The sequence below is a fragment of the Leucopleurus acutus genome, assembly GCF_964270905.1.
Source record: "Leucopleurus acutus genome assembly, chromosome: 13".
NCBI classification, from domain to species: domain Eukaryota; kingdom Metazoa; phylum Chordata; class Mammalia; order Artiodactyla; family Delphinidae; genus Leucopleurus; species Leucopleurus acutus.
Window position 1 is genome coordinate 44373945 of NC_139155.1, and position 25395 is coordinate 44399339.

At 37.5% G+C, this 25395-nt stretch overlaps 1 protein-coding gene across 3 annotated transcripts in view; it reads left to right on the forward strand.

The window, feature by feature from the left end:
• Window positions 1–20409, forward strand: part of DSC2 (desmocollin 2) — a 32454-nt gene extending 12045 nt beyond the window's left edge. Inside the window, exons 6-16 of one of the 3 annotated variants that reach the window (XM_082853643.1) lie at window positions 17–161; window positions 1154–1320; window positions 5454–5588; window positions 5841–6026; window positions 7455–7705; window positions 7834–7976; window positions 12682–12909; window positions 15230–15463; window positions 15842–15966; window positions 17212–17494; window positions 18187–18313. In XM_082853643.1, the coding sequence (XP_082709769.1) occupies window positions 17–161; window positions 1154–1320; window positions 5454–5588; window positions 5841–6026; window positions 7455–7705; window positions 7834–7976; window positions 12682–12909; window positions 15230–15463; window positions 15842–15966; window positions 17212–17494; window positions 18187–18203 (1914 nt within the window). In that variant the 3' untranslated portion in view covers window positions 18204–18313. Of the gene's footprint in view, window positions 1–16; window positions 162–1153; window positions 1321–5453; window positions 5589–5840; window positions 6027–7454; window positions 7706–7833; window positions 7977–12681; window positions 12910–15229; window positions 15464–15841; window positions 15967–17211; window positions 17500–18186 lie in introns of all 3 variants that reach the window. The other 2 variants (XM_082853644.1, XM_082853642.1) reach the window with 2 other exon arrangements.
• The last annotated feature ends 4986 nt before the right edge of the window (window positions 20410–25395 follow it).

Here is a 25395-nt window from a genome sequence, read left to right on the forward strand (position 1 = left end):
TTTACTCTCTTCACAGCTAGTTGCCTTTGCAACAACTAAGGATGGATATACTCCAGAATATCCACTGACCCTACTAATCAGAATCGAGGATGAGAATGATAACTTCCCAATTTTTACAGAAACAACTTACATTTTTAATGTTACTGAAAACTGCAGAGTTGGTGAGTACCCACCGTGGCAATACACGGCAACTTAATGTTTAAATTCATTAGCTGAGTTTCACTCTGGCCACTGGGAGGTGGCACATCCTGCTGCCAAGAACAAGGGACTTGCCAGATGGGCGGCTGTAGGTGGCATTTTACTCTGCCTTTTGCTAGCTGTCTGACATGACCCTGGGCAAGTTTCCTAATCTTGACAAGCCTTGGTTTCCTCATCTGTAAAATGGGATATTAATATACAAGGTTGTTTTGAAGGTTAAATGAAGCACAATATACCTTGAAGGCCAAGCACAGTGCCTGAAAAATAGGAGTGACTCAATGTTACTTTGCCTTCCTGTGTGAGGTAAAATAAATACTTTTAAGAGACCATATTTTCTAAATATTCTAAGAATATTTTTAGAATATTCTTTTCTAAAAAAGAGTAAGTCTTTGAGCAACGGATGTCTTGGCCTTGAAGAGAGCTGGCTGATGTTCTATAGTGATTAAATGATAGACAGTATTCTGAGCATTATCATAAAGGTCATGGAGAATAATATATTTTCTCAATCTTTTGAAAATTGACCATTTCAACTAGGAGTCGGAATGCAGATTTTGAGTCTTCCCTTAGAAAAATCTAACTAAACCAAGAATTTTCAGAGCTAACTGACCCATATGATCAATTTAAGTGTAGGCTTACAAATAGAAAAAGGTTAAAGATAATTGGAATTCTTTAGTCTAGGAATACAAAGGCCATGGAGGGATATTATCAACATTTATAAATTTATACAATAAATACAGTAAATACAAATATGGTTACCAAATTCCAAAATGTTGGAACGCTGGGATATTTAAAAGTAAGTGCTATTTTATATAGAAGTCTGAAAATGTATAAAACCTATTACTATTATCAATTATGTGGTCCAAAACTTTTTTGTGGTAGATGGAGAGGAGTCAAATAAAGGGAAAGTTGAAACTGTAAAAGTTTTTGAAATTAAAGAGGATTTTTCTATATGTAGGTACTACCGTGGGACAGGTTTGTGCAACTGACAAAGATGAGCCTGACACACTGCACACGCGTCTAATGTACTCCATCATCGAGCAGTTACCAGCATCACCCACCCTCTTTTTTATGCAGCCAGCTACAGGTGTGATCACCACAACATCATCTCGGCTAGACAGAGAGGTAACATAAATATTAACAAATAAAGCCTGATTATCACATGGCTACTTAGCAGTACCTGCATATCTCTGTATACCACCTGCAGATGTGCTTTTGAAAAGCATGTTGTGAATCTAATTTAACAAAAATTATTTTAGGTAGGTTGATGGAGGTCATTGACCTTGCAGTGCTCTGAATTTGAACCGCTAATTCATTCTCTCCTGAATTGTATGTTTTATAAAATCAAATTTCCTAATATAAACATATTTATAGTTGTAAAAAACAAGAAATGTCATATATGAAAAGTAAAACTTTCAGAATTTTCTTATCTACAGATAACAATGCTTCTTTTTCTATCTGTGTCATTTCTTCATCAACAATCTCATCCACACTCTTTCCCCTTACATAGATTAAATGAAAGTTTATCTGTCTCTGATCTCTGGTTTAACATTTTCAGTTGACTGCTAGAAATCCTTATTTGAACATTTCACAAGTACCTAAGATTCAGTACATCTAGAAATGAATTCTTCTTTCCTTCTAAACATGCTCTCCTTCCCATGTTCTCTAGTTAAAATGCCATTAGTACCTTCTTTTCCTTCACACATTTTTTCTAATGTCACCTTGGATTCATGTTCTCAAAATTGTATTTGATGTCTCCTCTTGCAGATCAAATTACTTTCCAAAGCATTTGATATTGACTCCAAAGTGATCGTAACATTCACATTCTGTCCATTTCTACTGCAACTACCCCAGTTTAGTAATTGTTCATTTTGTTATTAAACTATTACCTCCTCCACCAAACCTTTATTCTGGCCTACTTCCTACGTTTATAATCCTTAATATTAAAATATAGTAATATGTGTTTGTCACGTTTTTCTTTGATTCCTAAATCTCATATCGATTCATTTCCTCTCCCTCTCGCATGGATTAGAGAAGTGGTCTGCAACTTTTCTGGTCTCAGACCCCTTTACAGTCTTAAATATTATTGGAAATTCCAAAGATCTTTTGTTTATGTGGGTTATATTTATCACTATTTAATCTGTAAGTGTTTAAAACTATAAAAGTTTAAACTATGTATTTATTTACCCAATTAAAATAATATATTACATGTTAATGTAAATAATATTTTTATAAGAAATGATTACATTTCTAAAACAAGTAATTTAGTGAGAAGAGTGGCATTATTATGCATTTTCTAAATCTCTTCAATACCTGACTTAGTATAAGACCAACGGATTCTCACATCTCCTGCATTCAGTCTGTTATATAGTTTTAGTCAAAGTATGTAAAGAAAATCCAACATGATATGAAGTTAGAAAAGAGTATGTTAACAGTAATTTCAGATCATTGTGGATAGTCTTCTTTGATACACCAAATCTTGACAAGTGGTAGTGTCATAAATGGGTTTTGCAATGTGCACTCTGAAGAAGCCTTGTCCATGAACTTTCCTACTTTGTTACATCAAAATACATTGGTCTTTCTTCTGCTATGAGTGGATAGTTTACCATGTGTGATTTTGTAACATTGTGCATTAGTCATATGGGAAATATTGACTCACTGAGTTATGTAGATCCTCCAAATATTGACACATCTAATTAAACAATATTGGAAAAAATCACCTCCTCATCTCCATTAATATCACGATGGTTCATAAAAGTTTTCCGGAATCCTCATTTTGGCTTGAAAACTCCAATTGACCATTGGCAACAAATAGCTGTTTTCCTTGAAATGACATATTCACCTTACCTATGACAAAATGTCTTCCAAATATACCAGTCTGAATAACCATAGGTGTCTTTCATGTAAAAATGGTATTCTATGAAAAAAAACCCAATAGCTAGTTCAGCTTATAAATGAATCACACAAGTACTTTTCCATGAAAAGAACATCATACTATGTTATGCAGAAGTGCTTTATATATACCTCCCATTTCTTTAGATAGACTATGGGTTGAAATCTAATAAAATTTATTAAAATTAATCATTTTTACTGCATTTACAAGGACATTCCTAGGTAAATTTTAATTTTAATTCAATTTTATAATTTATTTATTTTTACCATGAGTACGTGCCAATGAAGAATGCAATTTCGTTTGTTGAATGAATGAATTGCTGTCACAGCTCTACAAAGTATACAGATTCTTCATGGAATTTATGTGCTCAGAAAGAGCAGATTATAGACCAAATTCTCTTTTATCATCAAGCCTTGAATAGATCCTTCTGATAAATCAGTGGAAAACATTTGACTAATGAAGGAGTCTTGGAGTGCTTTTACCCAAGAGAGCTCTGGACTCACTTTCTGATCCCAGGTTTCCAATTTTTTTTATTGTTGGCCTTCAGCCCTTTAAGCTCTTTAAACATCAGAATTTTCTTCCATCTGAAGATATCACAAGTTAATATTTAGATCCCAAACTTGATTTCTTTCTTTGTTTTATCAGCCAGTTGATCATTCCCAATAAATCATAGTTTATTACAAACAGAATACATATTCCCTCCCATACGTAATACTAGTATGAGCTTTTAAAATTTTTTTAATGAAATAAGGCCATGAATTTTTAACTCTCATGTGACTGAATATGAGAGAAGAATAAATTGGGAAAAATTGGGTTTGTAAAAAGCATAGTGATCGAGAGAAATATTAGTTTTATTTTAGGTAATACATGAGGGCTAGAAAATTTAAGAGATCTAAAGGGAAGAAGGTGGCTTTTTTTAAATAATTAATTAATTAATTTTATTTTTGGCTGCTTTGGGTCTTCATAGCTGCACGAGGGCTTTCTCTAGTTGCGGTAAGTGGGAGCTACTCTGTTGCGGTGCGCGGGCTTCTCATTGCAGTGGTTTCTTTTGTTGCGGAGCACGGGCTCTAGGCACGCGGGCTTCAGTAGTTGCGGCACGCAGGCTCAGTAGTTGTGGCTCGCGGGCTCTAGAGCGCAGGCTCAGTAGCTGTGGCACACGGGCTTAGTTGCTCCGCGGCATGTGGGATCTTCCCGGACAAGGGCTCGAACCCGTGTCCCCTGCATTGGCAGGTGGATTCTTAACCACTGCGCCATCAGGGAAGCCCAAAGAAGGTGGCTTTTTAAGAGAAGGGTGAATATTCTAGGTGGACAGTTAGGATAGTTTTTTACATATAATTTAGTCTTATGAAAAGAGGTGAATTATAAAGGAAGGTGTTGTTATAATTTTATAGAAGAGGAAAGCTAGGGAAAAATACGTTTCCAACTGCCCAAGAGTACATTTGTTATTTTTGAACTTGGAAGTAGAACCCAAGCCTCCTAATGTTCAGTCCAGAGACATTATTATTAGTGTTGTTGTTAATCCTTCCATATCTCAACACTTGTGACAAATGAAACCATTATGAGGAGATACACTTTTTTTTTTTTTTTTTTTTGCGGTACGCAGGGCTCTCACTGTTGTGGCCTCTCCCGCCGCGGAGCACAGGCTCTGGACGCGCAGGCTTAGCGGCCATGGCTCACGGGCCCAGCCGCTCCGCGGCATGTGAGATCTTCCCAGACTGGGGCACGAACCCGTGTCCCCTGCATCGGCAGGCGGACTCTCAACCACTGCGCCACCAGGGAAGCCCGGAGATACACATTTTTTAAAACCAGTGATGAGCCTTCTGCAATCTCTGAAGAACGGAAAACGCTTAAGAACCAGAATCTATTTTCCATGAAGAAGAAAAAATTACATAGTTCCAGAACTTTGTTTTCATGCTAATTTAATGATCTTTTAGTAAATGTAAAGTAAATACTTAAAATCCACCTTTTTTTACAGGAGGATACCTTTATTGCTTCATTACGAGACTGGTATAGAGTCACTGTTGTGTATTTTTGAATATAAGAATGTACTTTGCATAGGAGATAACGATTTTGATTAATTACTAGGCAATTTAAAATGTACTATGACTATATCTTCTCTTTCTGTTAAGTAATGCTAAAACCAGTTACTTCCATGAGTAGCACTTTCAATTTGAGAAACTACTCTATTTTTGTAAATTAATTGAAAATTACTAGTGTGAGGAAATTGTTCTTCTGCCAGTACATGAAAACTATGAAATCTAATAGTGTACCTCTTAAATTTTGAATGCAAGGGAAATTATAGAGTGTAAATTAAGATTTCATTTACAATGTTGCTTTCACTCAGTAATTAATACTTACTTTTCAGGTAACTGATAAATACCAGTTGAAAATAAAAGTACAAGACATGGATGGTCAATATTTTGGTTTGCAGACAACTGCAACTTGCATCATTAATATTGGAGATGTGAATGACAACTTGCCAACATTCAACCGTTTATCTGTAAGTGTGTGATATTAATAAAAGGAAAATGTACAATGTAGTGTTAGTTGCTACATATGTGCACCTCCACCCATGCCCCATGATTTCAAAGGAAGTATTCCCAGCCACGTGTCAGTAGTTTGGACTTGGGGTTTAAAGTCATGTTAACATAGTACTTTAGAAATTAGAAGAACTGGGCTGGCTTTACCTGGTGTTTTGTTTTTGTGAGAGTTACTAATTAAACTTTTTTTTTGTTGTTTTTTATTATTTTAGTATGAGGTATCAGTGGAGGAAAATAGAGTTGATGTGGAAATCTTACGTGTTGCCGTTACAGATAAGGATTTAATTAATACTGCTAATTGGAGAGCTAATTATACCATTTTAAAGGGCAATGAAAATGGAAATTTTAAAATTGTAACAGATCCCAAAACCAATGAAGGAGTTCTGTGTGTGGTTAAGGTAAGAATAACTTAGGAAATTAGTTATTTGTAGCTTATAATGTCACAGATTAGCATACTAGAGCTTAATGAAAAGAAAGGAATTATGGTAAATGTAGGAATAAAATAGATATTTAGGTAAATGTAAACACTATGTTTTTCATATATATAGTGGGATGAATATACAAATTTTGGAGAACATTTTTTTTATAAAGGCATGATAGTTTAAAATGATTATATATGCATGTTCAATTAATACGATATAGTACCCACTTTGTAACCAGTATCTCTTAACAATTAAAAAACTAGCACAGCTTTGACACCAGTGGGACACTGCCAAACTTTCCTAGTCCATTCTATCTATAGCTGTGTCCAGGAGCTTCTACTTAATAACTGAATTTCCCAGATGATGAGTTATTCCTGGTCAGACCCATAGGGAAGCTGTTTATAGATCTGTTCATCTGTATCCAGTGTACATTACATTCTTAGCTTCCTGGTTCAAAATGGGAATCCTCACCCATTTGAAGATGTAAATACTTCTAAAACCTCTTTCTAATAATATTCTACAATTATCTCAGAAGACATTACTGCGAATTCAGGAGGCAGAGTTAGCCCATAAAGTGATCTGAGCTCTGGCTTTGGACAAAACCATGGGCTTATTTCTGCTGCCTCTAACTAAAACATGATTCTATCCTGGGTCTCTGTAGCTTCCCTGCTGTACATATTCACAAGGAGAATGGATCAAACATGATGAATTCTTTTTTTCTTACAATGATGAAAATTAGCTGCAGTTTGTGGGTTAATTTCTGTTTCAAAACAGCAAAGGGATTGTCCCTTAAATCTTATCTCTTTCTTTAGATATCAGGCAAAATAAAATGAAAACCTTCCATTAAACTTGGTACTACCCATGTTTTAGAGAGTAACTGGGATAAAAGAGATTAAAAAGGAAAGTGTAAAGCCCGTAAGCTTTCTATTTTCTTGTCTCTCTTATCTTGAATACATTTCATAAAATCTGACCCACGTTTTCTACCCCAAACCAGGTACGAATAATTGTACTCATCTCAGAAGGGTAGGAAAAGTGGTTCCAAAATTAATGGACTAGTAAATTACTGTTGATTAGGGTACGGAGTCCCTAAAGTAATATTTCAAATAGTATTTCATTAAATACTATCTGAAATCGCCATCGGGACCTATAATATTACTTTTGTTAAATTTGCTGTTGAGGAATTTTTTTTTTTTTTTTTTTTTTTTGCTGGCTCCACCCAAATGCTCAATCAGTTGAAGGATTTCCCTCCTTCCACCACCATCATATTTGTGGGTATATGTTTAATATTTTCATGACTGTTCCCGACACAGCACTTACATATTTCCACAGCTAACTAGTTACACACTAGTTCACATTGCCAAGTACTATTTCTTGATCTGATTTCCAACACGCTTGCTTTTGTAGCCACTGAATTACGAAGAAAAACAAGAGATGACCCTACAAATCAGTGTAGTTAATGAAGCTCCAAATTTTGCTAGTTCGAGATCAACCGGGAGCATGGCGACAGTCACTGTTCGTGTAAAAAATCAGGATGAAGGCCCTGAGTGTCGCCCTGCAGTGCAAATTGTTCGTATTAAAGAAAATGTACCAGTGAGCACAAAGGACATTGGATATAAAGCACATGACCCGGAAACCAATAGTAGCAGTGGCATAAGGTACTTGTAATTCTATTTTAGTTGATTGCAAATTTACCATGTTTTTAAAATGTATAACTTATTGTGATACCAGTATTGTAATTTGGTTTACGATCCATTTTGCTATTTTAATTCATCATTACTTACAGGTATGAGAAATTAAGTGATCCAGAAGGATGGGTCAGTGTTGATGAAAACTCAGGATCAATCACAATTTTAAGAAGCCTGGATAGAGAGGCAAAGACCATCAGAAATGGTATATATAATATCACAATCCTTGCCTCAGACGAAGGTAAGAACTTTGTGTTTAAGCCAGCTGTATACACCCCCAACTCCAGACATCCTCAGTTTTTAAACAACATACATTTTTAAGTCAGCTGCATACATTCTCGAAATTTATTTCACCCCAGATGACAAATAGAGTAATTGAGAGGTTTGCTATAATTTATTAACTCATGTCTGCTTTCTAATAGTACCCTCAGTTTTGTATGTAATTATGGTATAAAATAATTTAGTCATAGAAAATACTTGAGACTATAATTTATTAAAATTAAATAATCATTAAAAATTGAGAAAATTACTTTAGAAAAATTAGCTTCAATTTACTTAGTCATATCTCTTAAAATATTCACTTTGACAGGAAAATTTATTACAGAGAGAACATACTTACTGCCTCATAGGTCAGTACTCAAAAAGTTATATCTTTCTACAGGAAACTGACAATATACTTGGGCGTTAGTATTCTGATATTATAAAATTAGAAGAATTCTGTGAATCCACAAAATCACATAAAATGGAAAATCATTTTCTATGAGCCCTGTAAAATTGGAATGTGAGCACAATGATTAGGAATGAGATCCTTTTACTGCATAAAATGTAATTTTACCGTAATATACATTTGAACTTTTTGCCTCTGTAAAATAAAAATGTTAACTACAGTAAACATAAATTATTATACTATACCTTGCAAAATTAGAATTTAGAAGTGATTTTGGAAGATGTTTTAGATATTTCAACTTTTTCTAAATTAAAGAGAAATGGCTCATATCCATTGATTGAATTGGTAAAGTTGTAATCATTGTTAATTTAACTTCAACCAATTAAAGACTGCCCTTTAAGGCCTCAACTTCCTTTGTCCCTTTGTCAAAACATGCTTTTTGGTCAAAGCAAGTGAAAAGAAGAGAAATAATATGAAAATCAAATCCATTATTTTTACATTTTTAATTGCACTTGGCAAATCATTTTTATCAATGAGATAAAAATTACTGTCTGGAATGAGAGATTTTGGATGTAATTTTATTCTACATTTTCCTCTGTTGAACAAATGTTTTTATGGCATTTAGAAGAGAGGCACGGTTAATCATCATTGTGGTCGAGAATAAATGTGTAACAGGGCCTTTTCCATTAATTTCTTTTGAAGCTGGTGGGGGATAAATAACTCCACATCTTTTTATTTTCTGAACTGAGATCATACTAAAGTATGTTTTTTATTTGTTTTTGTCTTTTACCTTTTTTAAAATCTATCCTGGCTCATTCCCTTTGAGCCCTCCCAGCTGCTGCTTCCGTACAAGAAATGTTCTCTCCTGTGAGCGCTGACCTCTGAGCCTGTGCTCACTCCCTCTCCTACTTTCCTACAGCGCTTGTTTCCTCTTTTTAAAACTCTCCCTCAAGGATTCTATGTCTCAACTTTTCCACACATTTCTCTCTTATCTACATGCATTCTAGTTTTACTTCCTTCTCCTCTTCTAAACAGAGCTCGCTCTTAAGCTTTAAGTTCAATTTCTCTTCTCTTCTCAATCTAACCTCAGTTGGCAGTTTCGCCCAGGTGTTTCCTCTGTATAGCTGAGTTTTAGGTTTCTACTTTTGTTGTAAGATTCTAACTTTGGGGAGGAGGAGTGTGCTTTCAAACTTTTAAAAAACATTTATCAGAAGAGTGCCATGCACATAAATCATGGACCCATAGGTAACTCACCTTCCAAGACTTCATTTTAGGAATTGATATTTACCCGTATAGAATTATATTAATATTAGAAGGTGAGCATTGCATGCATACGTTCCAGTGAATAAAAGAATATTATTTATTAACAGATGAAAAGCAGAGCTGTGAAACACTGAGTTAGATGTCTAAAATCTTTGGTTGAAATGTTGTCCACTACTCATCACAATGTGCAAAAACAATGGAGTTTATTGAACAACTCTAAATATTTCATGGAAGGGAAATTCAAGCATTTAGCACCGTGGTAGCACAGCAAACACTGTAGAGGTCAATTTTTTTTTTAATTAATTAATTTATTTTTGCCTGCGTTGGGTCTCCGTTGCTGCGCGCGGGCTTTCTCTAGTTGTGGTGGGTGGGGGCTACTCTTTGTTGTGGTGCGCGGGCTTCTCATTGCAGTGGCTTGTCTTTGTTGCAGACAGCGGGCTCTAGGCGCCCTGGCTCTAGGGCACAGGCTCAGTAGTTGTGGTGCACAGGCTTAGTTGCTGCGCAGCATGTGGGATCTTCCCAGACCAGGGATCGAACCCGTGTTCCCTGCGTTGGCAGGTGGATTCTTAACCACTGTGCCACCAGGGAAGTCCCGAGGTCAATTTTTAAAGACTTTATAATTAACCAGATTTAATCAGTAAGACATGTGTTTTCAACACCGTGTGTGGCCTCAAATGGAAAGAAATGGTCAAGACATCTTGCAATCCAATTTTCAGAGAGAGCAAGAAAATACCACATGGCATAAGAACGAGAGAATTTGAGAGACGAGATTATTCTGTCCTAATAGAAAAGTTTGTCAGATGGATGAAATACATGTATACATGTCTCCCTGCTTCCTTTGTGTCTCTGTCTTTTCTTTAAAAGTTGTCCAGGGCTTCCCTGGTGGCGCAGTGGTTGAGAGTCCGCCTCCCGATGCAGGGGACATGGGTTCGTGCCCCAGTCCGGGAAGATCCCACATGCCGCGGAGCGGCTGGGCCCGTGAGCCATGGCCGCTGAGCCTGCGCGTCCGGAGCCTGTGCTCCGCAACGGGAGAGGCCACAACAGTGAGAGGCCCGCGTACCGCAAAAAATTAATAAATAAATAAATGAAAGTTATCCAAAGTGAGAGATAGTTGCATTGTTTCTTGTATCTCATTTCTTCTCTCCTAGTTCCCTTTTCTTCCTGCTCAACTATATCCTTTACTAGTTCCTTCAATGGTGCATTGTGGGTGATAAACCCTGTCAGTTTGATTGTTCTGAAAAATATTTTAATATTGTTCTCCTGCTTGATTTGATCGTTTGACTTGGTTTAGAATTTTGAGTTAGCCCCTTCTTTCCCTCAGCACCCTGCAGGTGGTACTCCATCATCTTTTGGCATTACTTGATGCTCACGCATATTCTGCTGTCTGTTTAATTATTGTCTCTTTATAGGTAATACATCCAGATAACTGTTATAGTTCCCTAGGTTGTGTTCTATATATAGTTTTAATTCAGTCTTATGCTGAGGATTTATTTTTATTTACCCAGCACTACAGTCAGAATATATTTTAGAAGATCCATTTTTTTTCTTTAATTCTGGGATATTCTCAGCAAGTATTTCTTTGAGTATTACTTCCCTACCATTCTATTTATCCTTTTTTTCTAGAGTCCCTGTTAGATGAATGTCATTTCTACTGGAATTTCAGTGTCATTTTCATGCTTATTTAAACAGTGAACCTTCTTTATGCTTTCGAAGATAGTAAACATACGTGTTTTGAAGATATCTTGCGTAGAGTGAATTAATCTTCTGATTGTCGATTTTGTTGGTTTTCCTTTAAGCATTAACCTTGCTCATTCAGGAATTTTAATTTGCAAGCTTACATTAAATGGGAGGTATTGGTTTGCCTCTGCTTTTGACTCTTTTCTTTCTTCCACTTTACCTCATAGTGGTCTTGTAGTTGCCTCCACCATGTTCTTTTCTGTGGCCCACATTTCAGAACCCCTTCTTAACTTGGTGGGCTATGGCTCCTGGCCCATGATGACCCTGGGACTATCACAGGTTCTTTTGCTGGGTCGAGGCTGTGACTGCACGCCAGTGCCTGGTCTTCCCGCTTTCCTACGTGGGCAGCTTCGTATAAGGCATAGCCCCAGATCGCGGGTGGCACAGGTTTTTTTCATCCTCTTTTCCACCCCTGATGTTCAAGGCCTTCTTATTAAACGGAAAGAATAAACGATTTAGAGACACAAGTCCTGGATTTATGTTCAACTCCAGACTTCACAACCGTGTTACTAATTTGTGGCCGGGACCCATGACCACTTCATTTTTGAATCTCCAGATTTTCCACTGCAGTGCCCTGTACAAAGTAGCTATTCAGTAAGTTTTTATTGAATATGTAGATAGATGAATTCCTTAGGCTACACCTCAGAGTGATTATTCTGGTTTGAAAGTGTTTTTCCACTTCTGGAGTCTTTCATGCTTTGAACAATTCCGTGTACTAGTTTTGTTCTAATCTCCCAAATACATGCCTTCTGTCTTTCGCTCTTCCTGCCCCCAAATCTTAAGTGTTTTCTAAATGCGTATTAAACTCCAAGCTCCCTACGTTGGCTTTCAAGGACCCTTGGTTCTTCTTTCCAGCGTTAGCTCCCACCAGTGTGCCTTCCCCTTCATTATGTCCAGAACATAGGTGTGTGTATGTGCTTTCCCACCTCCTTAAATCTCTCTGTGCTTTTAAATATACCAGAAATATCCTTGTTGGTCCCCTCTTCCTTCCTCTTTTTAAAAATCTGTCAAAGCTCACCTCCATAAAAGTTCCCATGTCTATTGCAGCTCTTTAGTGAATGAATGACAAATCTAAACAGCAGTTATTTTCTGTACAACCCATTTGAAATTGATAATGTCTTTCTCTTAACTTACCTTAAGGACATAGCCTGGGACTGTGCTTGTCACTCTCATTTATATGGTACAAGTGCCTAATAAGTAATAAATTTTTTGCAATGTGTAATGTCCCAGTGAAAACTCAAAACATTAAAAAATTGTATTTTCATATCCAATTTTCTAGGTAAGAGAACATGTACTGGGACACTAGGGATTATACTTGAAGACGTGAATGATAACGGCCCATTCATACCTCAAAGGACAGTGATAATCTGTAAAACTGTCATGTCATCGGCGGAGATTGTGGCCGTAGATCCCGATGAACCCACACACGGCCCACCCTTTGACTTCAGTTTGGAAGGTGTTTCTGATTCAGAAGTACTTAGAATGTGGAGACTGACAAAAATGAACGGTATGTGTTTTTAAACATTACTTTGTCCTTCTCAGCATCAGGATATCTAAAATATTTTTTTTCTTGTTGGAGTAGAAGAATAATTCACTGAATGGTAACCGCCAACAAAAGAACATGAGTTTCTCAGTGTTGATGTGGTGGGAAGTGCCGGTCTCTGATCAGTCCTGTGCCGGGATTCCCTTTGGTGTTGGGTGAATTCTCATTCGTACTCCACCCCCCCACCCCAGACTAGGTCTGATGTAACCACTTCCTGACTTGTGTACCTCCCACCTACACAGAGTCTTCCTATGACAGTGGTCTCCTAAGTCATAAGGGAATCCCCATCCCTTGCAGGTATGCTACCCAGGAAGCAGACTCTGAGACAGTCTTTCCAGGCTGAATGTTTATCAAGGAGTTTTCTTGGCATTAATATGTGTGAAAGGAAGGGAAGCAGGATTTAGCAAAAAGAGAAATCAAGCTGTAGCTCAGGCCAAAGGACAGCCTCGGCTGACTCACGGGGAGTCTGAACTAAATGGCCCTTCAGAATGGCCATTCTGTTCTGTGCTTTACATTGCTTCATCAGTGGGTTGGGCTGCCCGCAGGGATGTGACCTTTGGCAGGAAGGCACAGTTACTGATGGTGCAGATAGCCTCCCAAGCAGCTGGGACAATCCATCCCTGATTACAGGGGATCTGGGTATGCATCACAGTGTCCACCGTAGGATCCCTTCTTTCTGCACTGCATTGACTTCTGACCATTTCTTGTTTACTGTTTTCTATGTGGGATTCTTCCCCCACTTGGTACCAGTCTGTACTTCTGACTTTACCCATGTTAGAATCTATGGTGACAAGAATGGCAAAGACAAAGGGAACCTCCCTTTGTCCCACCATGGCCTCATTCTCTACGTCAGCTCTTAACTTTCCAGCACATTCTGCGTCTCCTGACCGCACTACAGTACCTGTGCATCATGATGTCATGTCACTCCAGCTTTCACGACTCAAGATCCACTGTAAGCTGAGTGGGGGGTGCCCTTGAAAGGTTTTCATTCCCATGCTTTCGATGAGTATTCCTTGACTTCCTATTATGACAAGTTGCTCTGTGAACTGACAACATTTTCAGTGTCTGTAACAGCATTCTAACGTGTGCGTGCTTGAGAACTAACCTTATATTTAGATGTCCTTTCTACTTATTTGGTGTCATAATATTTCTTTTTACATAATGTTAAAGGAGGTGGTAATTTTAAAAAATATTCCTACTTAGTACAATGAAACGTTGTCAGGATTATGTTGGTCAAAACTTTGTTAGTTTAAAGTTTTACTGGGCTGTGAAAGAGCCCAAAAGCCTGGGAAATGCCAAGTTAAGAAGAACGTGTCCTAAAGAGGCTTTAGGTCTCGCCATGCTATTTATTCTTCTTGGGCATCAATTAATTTACTCATGTGTAAAATGGGATTCTTGGGGGAAGTAAACAAGATAGTCAATGCAATAGACCATGGCATGTTTTGAATCATAAATTGTGGTTTTGTTAGTCTTATGATTTCTTACACATACATAGACTCACTGGGTTAACCATGCTTTCTCTTAAAATTGACTTGATTCAGTGATTTTTTTTTTTTTACCCAAATATCCAAGTTTATATTTAGAGCTTCAAATTATGAAATAATGAAAATGTCACACTGAGCCAGTTAAGTGGGGAGGATTATTCTTGGGCATGGGCATGTGTCATCTACATGTAGAGTAGTATATTTTTGGCGTTCCCAAGACTAGGATTTTGACCTGGATATTTTCTACTATTGACCTAAGATAACATACATCGAAACCAAAAAAAATACAGTTGGTCCCAGTGTCTTGTAGGACCATGAGAAGAAGTTCCAGCAGCATGACTCATGCCTTGAAAATATGTTCAAGGTGTGGCACAATGTATAGAAAACAAAGTAAGGGGAAACATCCAGAATTTTAGTCTATGAAATTCTCTGATGAATCATGCATAAAAGAAAATATACACTGACTGGTATTTTAAAAATTTTTAAATTTTAAAGATGTGATAAAAATCAGTCTCTAAACAAGTCTGTTATTTGTGATAGGAAGGATTTGTTTATCCACAGATAAAATATATTATTACAAAAGCCAAAAGAAAGACCTTTCTAAAAAGAGGCAGTGTAGACAAGCTTTTATATGATTAGAAAGACTTCGTCCATTCACGCTTACAATCGTGTAGCACTTGTGCCATTCCCATCAGGAATATCCAGTTGTAGGGAAATATGAATATTCTGTCACTAGTTACTTATTTATGCTCAGGAGAAATCAATGACATTCTATAATGCTTGGTTTTATTTCCTTTCAGGTACAGCAGCACGTCTTTCCTATCTGAATGACCCCCAGTTTGGACGATATACAGTACCTGTCAGAGTTGCAGATAGGCTTGGCCAATCACTTGTCACTCAGTTAGACGTGATGTTATGTGACTGTGTTACCCGAAGTGACTGCAAGATTCCCTCACCTGTGAGGACTCCCAAAGGACTGATGCTTGGAAAGTGGGCCATCCTTGCAATATTGTTGGGCATAGCATTGCTATTTTGTAAGTCCTTTCATGAATTCAAATGATAGCTTTTAAAATAACTTTCAGGACACATTCTTAGGATCAGCACTGTTATCTATGGCTGCTCATTTGTATATAGCTACATTTCTATTTAACACACACATATTTAATTTATTTATTGAAAGTGCATTTAGGTATCATTTTAGTGCTATCCTAATTAGCATAGACATAAAATTCAACACAAATACAGCACTTAGCATTGTGTGTGGCATATCTGGTTAGGGCAGACTTTTCTACTGGATGCTACTCTGACACAAGCAATAATGTTTATGTTTTCTGGAAAGTTGTTTTCATATTTGTCATCATAAATTCATAACATTGTTTTACGATAAACCGAACATCTCTCTCATCCTCCAGGTGTCCTATTTACCATAGTCTGTGGGGCTACTGGGGCAGCCAAAAAGCCAAAAGTATTTCCCGATGATTTAGCCCAGCAGAACCTCATTGTATCAAACACTGAAGCTCCCGGCGATGACAAAGTGGTAAATTGTTTGTCCTTTCAAAATACATACAGACGATAAATTGGCCTAACCAACAATAATGACCTTTTCTGGGCAAAGTTCTTTTCAAATCTGGTAACTTACAATATATAAAATGTCATCAGTCCCAGGAGACAGATAAAATGACATTGATCCTATGGTGATATATGGCATTTCAATTCGGCCATATAGTGTCACTTAATAGTAAAAATCCTTCGGCATGTCATTATTATTTTCTATTTCAAGGGTGTCATGGCTTCAACTTCAGACCCAGTCTTTTTTATATGTTGAAGCTGCTGGTTGTGTGTAAAAATGTTTCATTTAGTTATTCACAGATCATCAGCATATGGTTTTAATTTTTTTTCTGGCAATAGCGATAAAATGACTACAGGCTTTGATCATCGTGGGAAGAACTTTAATGGAGGCTTTCAGGCTCTAATAGGTTAGAAAGGAGCCTGAAGTCAACTATATGAAGCAGTAATGCTAACAGGTGATTACACTGCTTCCGCTTTGTTTTCCAGCCTAATATGTGGTTGAGGAACAAGTAAATTCCCTACAAAAAGCATAATTGGCGATTAGAGCAGGAAGGATTTAGAAAACAAAAGGATGCTGACATCTAGGAAGGTATTTGAAAAAATAAAACTTAGAGTTTCCTACAGAAACGTAACATGGAAAATTAGTGGCCAGAGCTTTGGTGTTCTTATTTTCTCTGCTGATTTATTTGTATTTAATAAGATCACATGGATTTAGTATTGCTGCTAAGATTTTTACAGCAACTTTTATTTCTACTGATTTTGTTTCAGTTGAAGGGAACTCAGTTAGACACTAAATAAAAATACTGATTATTATTTCTGTTTCTGTTCTAGTCAGGTGAAGGGAATCAAGGGTCAATCCATGTGAGACAATAGTGTACAATCCTGATCTTGAGATGTGAGATGCTGGAAGGATTTCACAAATGAAGTTGTACAGTAGTCTAAGATGTTTTTGAAGGAGTATACATCAAGCTTTCTGACTTGTCTCAAGGCTCAGACCACTTGGCATCTATAGTTTGCTTCTTGTATTGGACGCTACGTGAAGTACTGGGGTTACGGTAGTTAGGTACTTGGGATTGCCAGGACAGATGGAGTTCCTGCCCTCAGAATGCTTACCTTATAGCATGAAAAGTCACAGCATTATCTGCATGATTTGCTCTTTTTCTCATTTTTTGTTCTCCTCCGTATTTCCCCAATGCCAACTGTTTTGTTTCAGTATTCCACCAACGGCTTCACAACCCATACTGCGGGAGGCTTCACTCAGGGAATTTGCAGCACCCTGGGATCCGGAGTGAAAAACGGAGGGCAGGAGACCATTGAAATGGTGAAAGGAGGGCAGACCATTGAGTCCTGCCAGGAGGCCGGGCATCATCACACCCTGGGATCGTGTAAGGGAGGTGGACAGCACACCCTGGATTCCTGCAGAGGAGGACAAGTAGAGGCAGACAACTGCAGATACGCGTACTCCGATTGGTACACCTACACTCAGCCCCGCCTTGGTGAAGTGGGTTTCCCTAAGTGACCTACAAATCTATTTTGCTTCCTTTGCAACTTTCTAAATGATTACAGTTTAGTGGCCTGATCTTTATTTTCAATTAATGATTAACCTACTAATAAGAAATTTGATTTTCCTTAATTTTGATTTAGTTATGATCGGATGTTAAGTGGATATTGACTTTTCCTCATATTTTGTTTGCTTTTTGATTGCTTCTGAAATCATATGATATTCAAATTCTTTTTCTCATGACTTTGTGTTGCCAGTTCTCTGATGCCATTGTCATCAGACAAGTCATGTCTTAAAGGCCAAAAGTGGGGTCCAAGGCAATTCCAGCCTGCACAGCCACTGTGCCTATCTGGAAAGCTCTGAGCCCACATTCATTCAGGTTCAGTGTAAGGGATGCATTTCACATTAGCCATAATCTTGAAAGAGAAAGCAGTGATTACTTAAAACGAACACTTGTATACTTGCTGCCACATGTGTGACTTTTAGAAACATGCTATGTAGTGAATTGATGGTATGATTGATGATATAGACCAATTGTGGGTGTTTTTTATATGTAGGAATCCATTAGAGGACACAATCTGATTAAAAATTAAACAATGAAAGGTAAATCAAAGCAATTATTTTTATGCTAGTAAGTTTCGGTGTTTAAAATAGTAATAAAATATGCTGTGTTTTTCCTCTTGGCAGAAGGTCCAGCAGTGTAATCAGGATAACAGTCATACGCATGCACAAGACTACGTCCGGACGTATAACTATGAAGGAAAAGGATCGGCGGCTGGTTCTGTGGGTTGTTGCAGTGAACGACAAGAAGAAGATGGGCTTGAATTTTTGGATCATTTGGAACCCAAATTTAGGACACTAGCAGAAGCATGCATGAAGAGATGAGTGTGTTCTATTTAGTCTACAAAAGCCAGTGGCTTTAATTGTCTCTTTTAAATTATTATTACAAGCCAGGATTTTTTTAAAAATAGAAGATGCTGTTTTGGGGGGCTTTTCCCCTTTATTTTGTTGAGATCTCTTGAGCCAAATGTGCTTTTACAGAGGGATGCTGTGAACAACTACACAAATTTCCTGATTTTTCTGTAGTTTTTAAATACTTGTCTTCCACCTAAGGACACCTGCAGATAGACAAGTTGAGAAAGTCTGCGTTACTGTTTACATTTGGGTATAGTGACAGCAGCCAATTTATAGTGCAATAGTATGTAATTAACTCAAGTCTATATCATAGACTACTTGGAGTATAACCGAATGGAAAGTTGAAGAGGTCTTGCTCTAACATTATCTTCAGTTACCTAAATTAATTGTTTGTGTGGTGCTTGAAGACTGTTGTTCTCCTAAACATTCTAAAGTGTATACACTGCATTCTTGCTATTGTTTTAGTCTTGTAACATGACCTTGCCTCATAAAGCAAAGGGAGCTTCCCAACTAAGCGTTGACTGTTACTATAATTCCACTTTGGTGGACTTCAGTTTTTGTGTTGTATTCTCTGTGAAATCCGGCACTGAATCTACATTTCCTCTGTTACCCACCTTCTCCGCAAAATTTAAATTAAAAAAGTGCTGAAGAATGTATTTTTTACTCCTGCAAGGTTTTGGTCTTTGGTCCCCGCCACTCCCCGCCACCCCTTCTGTCTGCCTCTCACCCTCTCTCTTCCCTCTTTCCCCCCTCCCTCTCTTTTTCCCTCTATCTCTCTCTTTTCTTTTCTTTTTTGTTCTTAAAATTCCGATTTGGGTTGGAGAATCTAAATATGTTTAAAAGCCGCCTCTTTTTTCCTCGCTTATAAAGTGACTTATTCTGTGTTTCTGTTTTACGTAAGCACCTGTAGTCTTGGCTTTTCTTAAAATCAATGTAATGTCGATTTTTTTGTTTCAACTATTTTGGTGATTGCTTCATTATCTCCTCAACAAAGACCCTTTACTTTTGCCATTCAACTGTAGAAGTATGTCATGCTTTTATTTGATGCAAAATTCTATGTTAACAAAAGGAATAGTGTAATTAAAATTGGTTTAGTATAAGATAGTATATTTACAGTTCATTATTGCAAGGATACAGTTTATAAATGCAAAATAGTGATGTTTTTTGAAATAAGCTTTGCAATACAGGGATTGTGAAATCTCTAGGAATAACTTTTATAGCTTTTTAGATGAGGTGGCTAGTTATAACTATGTGTTTGTAAAGTTTTTTTTAAAAAATATTTTGAGATTACAGTTTTTTAACAAATGTCGAACTGGTTCAAACTATTTAAATTTTGAAATAATAAGACAAAATTAAACTTAATAGCCAACCAAATTCCAGGCTACATTTCACAGCTGATTTCAGTCAATGAATTTTCTATCCGTGCTAACCATATGGACATTTTTAAAGTATTTCTGATATTTAGGATTGTTAATAATATGCCTATTTTGAATTCACAGGATTGGCTTATAACAATTATTTTTAAAAATTAACACTGGGTAATTTATTCAATAATCAGTTTATCTTTTCAATAGTTTCATCACTACTCAGTCAAAAATACTATTTCTCAAAGTTATTTTTAATACATTATGTATAAAATTCTTGTATATTACTAGTTATGATAAAGTAAATAAGTAATTTTTAAAAATCAGTGTGTTTGTTAATCATGTGTCTGACATGAGCTTATGGGATTGTATTTTTCTTACTTAGAGAAGTGAGTCTCTTTTTTAGAATCCTGTTCTACATTTTTTAGAATTTTAGAGTTTGATTTGGAGAGGAAATTGGTCCATTGTTACATTTATCTAATTTTACTATTCTAAAGACTATGATGCTATGGGATGTTGGTTAAGTTGCACAATTTCGCTGTGTCTGGTTTTCTTCATCTAAAATGGGGAATAATAATAGAACTCCTTTTCTAGGGTTCTATTAGGGTGGCTGTAAGACATTTGAATAAAAAATGGTTTTTAAACATGAAAGTCAGAGTGGTCCACCTAAAAGGCACTCCTAATAAAACCAAATAATTTTAAATAAGTCACATATACAACCCATTTCATATTAACAAAAATCAATTAAGAAAACAGGATAATGAAAAGGTTGTGTTTGGGGGGGGATTATTTTTATTTTTGTTTTTCATTTTTGAATGTTTGTCAATTGAGCATATGTTTCTCCATAATGATCATCTGATGACTGGGTCTTATATTTCCAGTGGTTCAGAACATACATTGCAAAGATTGCTGAAGTATCTGCAAAGGATTGCTTTGTTTGAAATACTGTGAAACTACTCTATTCAAATTGGCTGGAAAGAGGAACATCCGCTTCTTAAAAAGGGCACTAATTCTAAAGCTCTTTGAAAATTACTTGTGCTTAAGATTCCTCCTGTCAAGCCCATCCTTAGCTGCTCTGCTAGCTTGTTCTGCTAAAGAATGGTTTGCCTCCAAGGCAAGCAGTTGCTTGCCTGGGAGTTTAAGACTCTTGGCAGTCACCATGGTAATCTAAATGCAAAAACTCAAAAACTCCAGAGAGACTACCTTGATGCAAACTCCCAGCTCCACCCTTATTAGCTGTGGGTTTTGAGAAGTCACTCAAGCTTTGAGTCTGGTTTCCTCACTTGTATGACACCTATTGAGGGGGTTGGAGGAGTCTACTTCATAGTTTTGTTGTCAGTTAAAAGAGTTAATTCATGAAAAGACTTGGTACTGGGTTAGCCCTCAATATGTGTCAGCTGCTGCTATTATCATAGGAGCAGAGGATGCCATAGCTGGGAAGAATCATAGCTCCTGTATCCACTTCTCTACAGCTGACAACTTGCCATCATGTTCCCGTTCATTTTCCCCAGAAGCTCGATCAGTGTTTTTACCTGTGATGGCCTTTAGGAACTTCATGGCTAATAATAGTTTCCAGGTCTCTGATTCTTGGTAGTCAGGAAGCTACATCATACCCATAGCCCACAGATCAGTGTGTGATCAGTCTTAAGACTTAAATGAAAAGCAGATAAAATTCCTAATAAGCCATACCTTGCCTCAGGAAGCAAAAAGGAGGCAAAACTCTTAGAGATTTCCCCTACAAAATGTTGCTTCAACAGAGGAAGCCAACGGGGATCTGCCGTTAGTTCAGTGCAATCTGCTTTTGCGATCTCTGTATAATCATTTTCTGCTTTATTGGATTCCCTGTTTTAAGACAGGGCTTTATCTTCGTTCCTTTTCTTTCTTTTTTTTTTTTAAGTGCAAAATCTGACTTTGACCACAAACTTTCCCTTTAGTCTCTACCTCCAGCCTTTTCCTGGGCTCAAGATTGAAATCTCGACCCCAGATTTTGCCCTGGTCGACCCCTTAGGCAGTAACGTCCTGAGGACAAAATGCTTTTCCTTCTATGTACCTAGAACCATCCTTTTTTTTACCTCCTTGAATAATGAAGCTGTAAGAGGTTACATGGTATCTGTGTAGAGCTACAGCTCTTATCCAGTTCTTCTTTAAGACCTCTTTTATCCTATTATTTACTTTTAGGTCAAGACCTCTGTTAGGCTAGTACTTTTAACTCATTATGCATAAAGACAAACAGTATGTTGCCCCATCCAATCAGGCCTTCCTGAGTTTCCTGTATAAATAGTGTCCTCCTTCTTATTACTTAGGCTTGAAGCTGAGAAGCCTTAGCTTCTCTTTCTTGTCTGCATAGCACATCCAATTCGTTGCCCCAAACTGCCAAATTTTCTGAGAATTTTAAACACAATTTCATTCATTCATTTTTTTGCATACAGTCATTTAATGCGCTCCCATTTACAGCCATGTAAGGCCTTCCTAATACAGACTGTTTGTGCTCATATGAGAAGGAACAAGCTGAATCGGCTCCTCTTGCATAGGACAAGGCATGGTGTAGTTGTCCCTTACATGCCTACAGGAAACCTGCGCAGAGCTAAGAGGTTAGAGCTGTGGAATTTCTGCTAGTTGCCTGTTTGCTTTTATTTATGTTAGGATACAGGAAGGAGGATGGAGCAAAATGCTGGTTCTTTCACAGTAGAGAAATAGTAGGGTGACCTTGCTGAAATATTTGCTTGCACTATTTTTTAGAGTGTGGTTCACCGATCATCTACCTCAGAATCACCCATTGTGTTTGTTAAAATAAAGATCCCTTTGGGACTTCTCTGGTGGTCCAGAGGTTAAGACTCCGTGCTTCCACTGCAGGGAGTGCAGGTTTGATCCCTGGTCAGGGAAATAAGATCCCACAGGCAAAGTGGCCCAAAAAAAAAAAAAAAAAAATCCCTTGAATCAGAATCACAGGGATGACAGGTTATTGGGAAGAAGTATGGAAGGCCACACTTTTTAATAAGTTTGCTAGGTCACTTTTACACCCTTTAAATTTTGAGAACCATGAATAGGGATTAGTATCTTGATTTAGGTGATTATTTGGAAGTTTATGAAACTGAAGTATTTAAAGTTTGCTTCTTCATATCAGATACATTACACAAAATGCTAGAAATGTACCAAAGAGTTGAAACACATTAGTTTGTAAAATTCCACAATTTCAGTTGATTAACCATTTCAGAATGAACTCTGCTCCGTGATTCCTGCCAACCACATGGAAGGGAAGTGGAGGCATGGTCTTAAGGTAGAATCGTGGGATGAAGACAATCAGTAAACACTAAAAAAAATGAGCTAATTTTGCCACATAAATGCTGCTAACCAATAACATGCATGCAAATTATGTTGCATCTCTTCCCAAAACAAATCAGGTTGTCAAATCTCCAGAGACAAATGGGGCAAGGAGGGTCAGCACCAGGTGCAACAGGTGACTCTGTCCATGAAGTGGCAGATACTTGGCAGTGCTATGCTGTCATGTGGAAGCCGTGTCGGGCAGGGTGACAGGCAGTGCTCACTGGGTAACCATGATGGCTAGGAGCTTCAGAGGGTTTTATGAAACAGGGAAGGGATGTGGTGGAAGAGTCAAGACTTGCAGCTTAAAGAGTGTTCCCATGGGAAGTGGGCCAATTGGAAATTTTCTAAGAACCAAGGACATGAGGTGAACCTACAGGGAATGAGATGTTCTGAAAGCCATCGTTGAAAGGAGAGGGGCGGGGTCAACCTACAGAATTCTGATGCAAAATTACCAGTAAATCAGGCAAGAGGAATTTATCCTGAAAAGGTAGGATAATGGTGCAAAGATTCCACACACATGCAAAGATGTTTATCTCAGTAGTATGAAATATGTGGATAATTGGAAGTAAGCTAAACGTCCCATGATAGGAAAGTAAATGGTTTATAATACATTACTGTGATACAAGTTACCATAAATGAGGATAACGGATGTAGTGACCATGGGCACTGACTTTGTAGTCTGAAAGACATGAATCCAAACTGCAACTTTGTTATCACTAACTGAGGAACCTTGGTAAGTCATGGGAGCATCAGATTTGTTACATATAAAACGGGGACAAAATAGGAATAAATGACGTAATACATGTAAAGATCCTATCTTTTTAAAATATTTGTTTATTTGTTTTTGGTTGCCTCGGGTCTTAGTTGCAGCACGCGGGGTCTTCATTGAGGCATGCGGGATCTTTTCATTGCTGTGTGGACTCTTCGTTGTGGCACGTGGGCTTCTCTCTAGTTGTGGCATGCGGGCTTAGTTGCCCTGCGGCATGTGGGATCTTAGTTCCCGGACCAGGGCTCGAACCCGTGTCCCTTGCGTTGGAAGGCGGATTCTTTACCACTGGACCACGAGGGACGTCCCAAGGATCCTATCTTAGTGCTTGACTCATCAATGAATTAATAAAGTTAGCTATTGCTACTATTGTTATGATGATAATGGAATATCATGCAATTATTTTATTTTGAAGGCTATTTAAGAAAAGACAAAATACAGTATTAATGAAAAAGTAGGACAATTCTCTAGTATAATTCCAAATTCATATAAATGTAAGATTCTATGTAATATACTAAAATATTGAGTGGTAATCTGCAGATGAAATATTTCTTTATTGTGTTTTTGTGTTTCCATTTTACAATGAGCATTTATTATAAAATCGGGGGAAATAATAAATGAAATAACAAGAAAAGTCATAGGTTTTAGATTTTGGGAGATTTATAGACCTGTGAGAAAAAAACCTTTAAATCTTAGCCTTACAACATCAAGGCTACAAGGAACATGTTACATTCACAGTAAATGACTGAATTGAAGCAAAAACAATATTTTATCATCTCATAAGAATTGCGTGCACTCGTGTTTTTCGTCTAAAAATTTTGCATTAGCACACAAATTTTATCATCAGTAAATTTTCATGTGCTGGCTAGACTAAGAAAAAGTAACCAATTTACTAGACGTACCAAATGAAATATTTCAAACAGTATTTGCATGAGTGCAAGGGTGAACCAAATAAATTGTTCATTTTGTAGCAAGCCTAGCTTTCCCTCTTCCTCCTGCCATAGACACAAAGTTAATCTCTGCACAAAGAAGACCTATGGTGAGGACTTCCCTGGTGGCACAGTGGTTAAGAATCCGCCTGCCAATGTAGGTAGACGCCGGTTCGAGCCCTGGTCCACGAAGATTCCACATGCTGTGGAGCATCTAAGCCAGTGTGCCACAACTACTGACCCTGCGCTCTAGAGTCCATGAGCCACAGCTACTGAAGCCCGCGTGCCTAGAACCCAAGCTTCGCAACAAGGGAAGCCACCACAAGGAGAAGCCCGTGTTCCACAACAGAGTAGCCCCCACTCGCCACAACTAGAGAAAATCCACGTGCAGCAGCGAAGACCCAACACAGCCAAAAATAAATAAATAAAATAAAATTTAAAAAGACTGCTGAGTCTTCATTACATTTTAAACATTGTAACATTGTGGTCTGGTCTGGAGTCTGTACTTTTTATATATATATAAATTTATTTCTGGCTGCGTTAGGTCTTCGTTGCTGGGAGCGGGCTTTTCTCTGGTTGCAGCCAACGGGGGCTACTC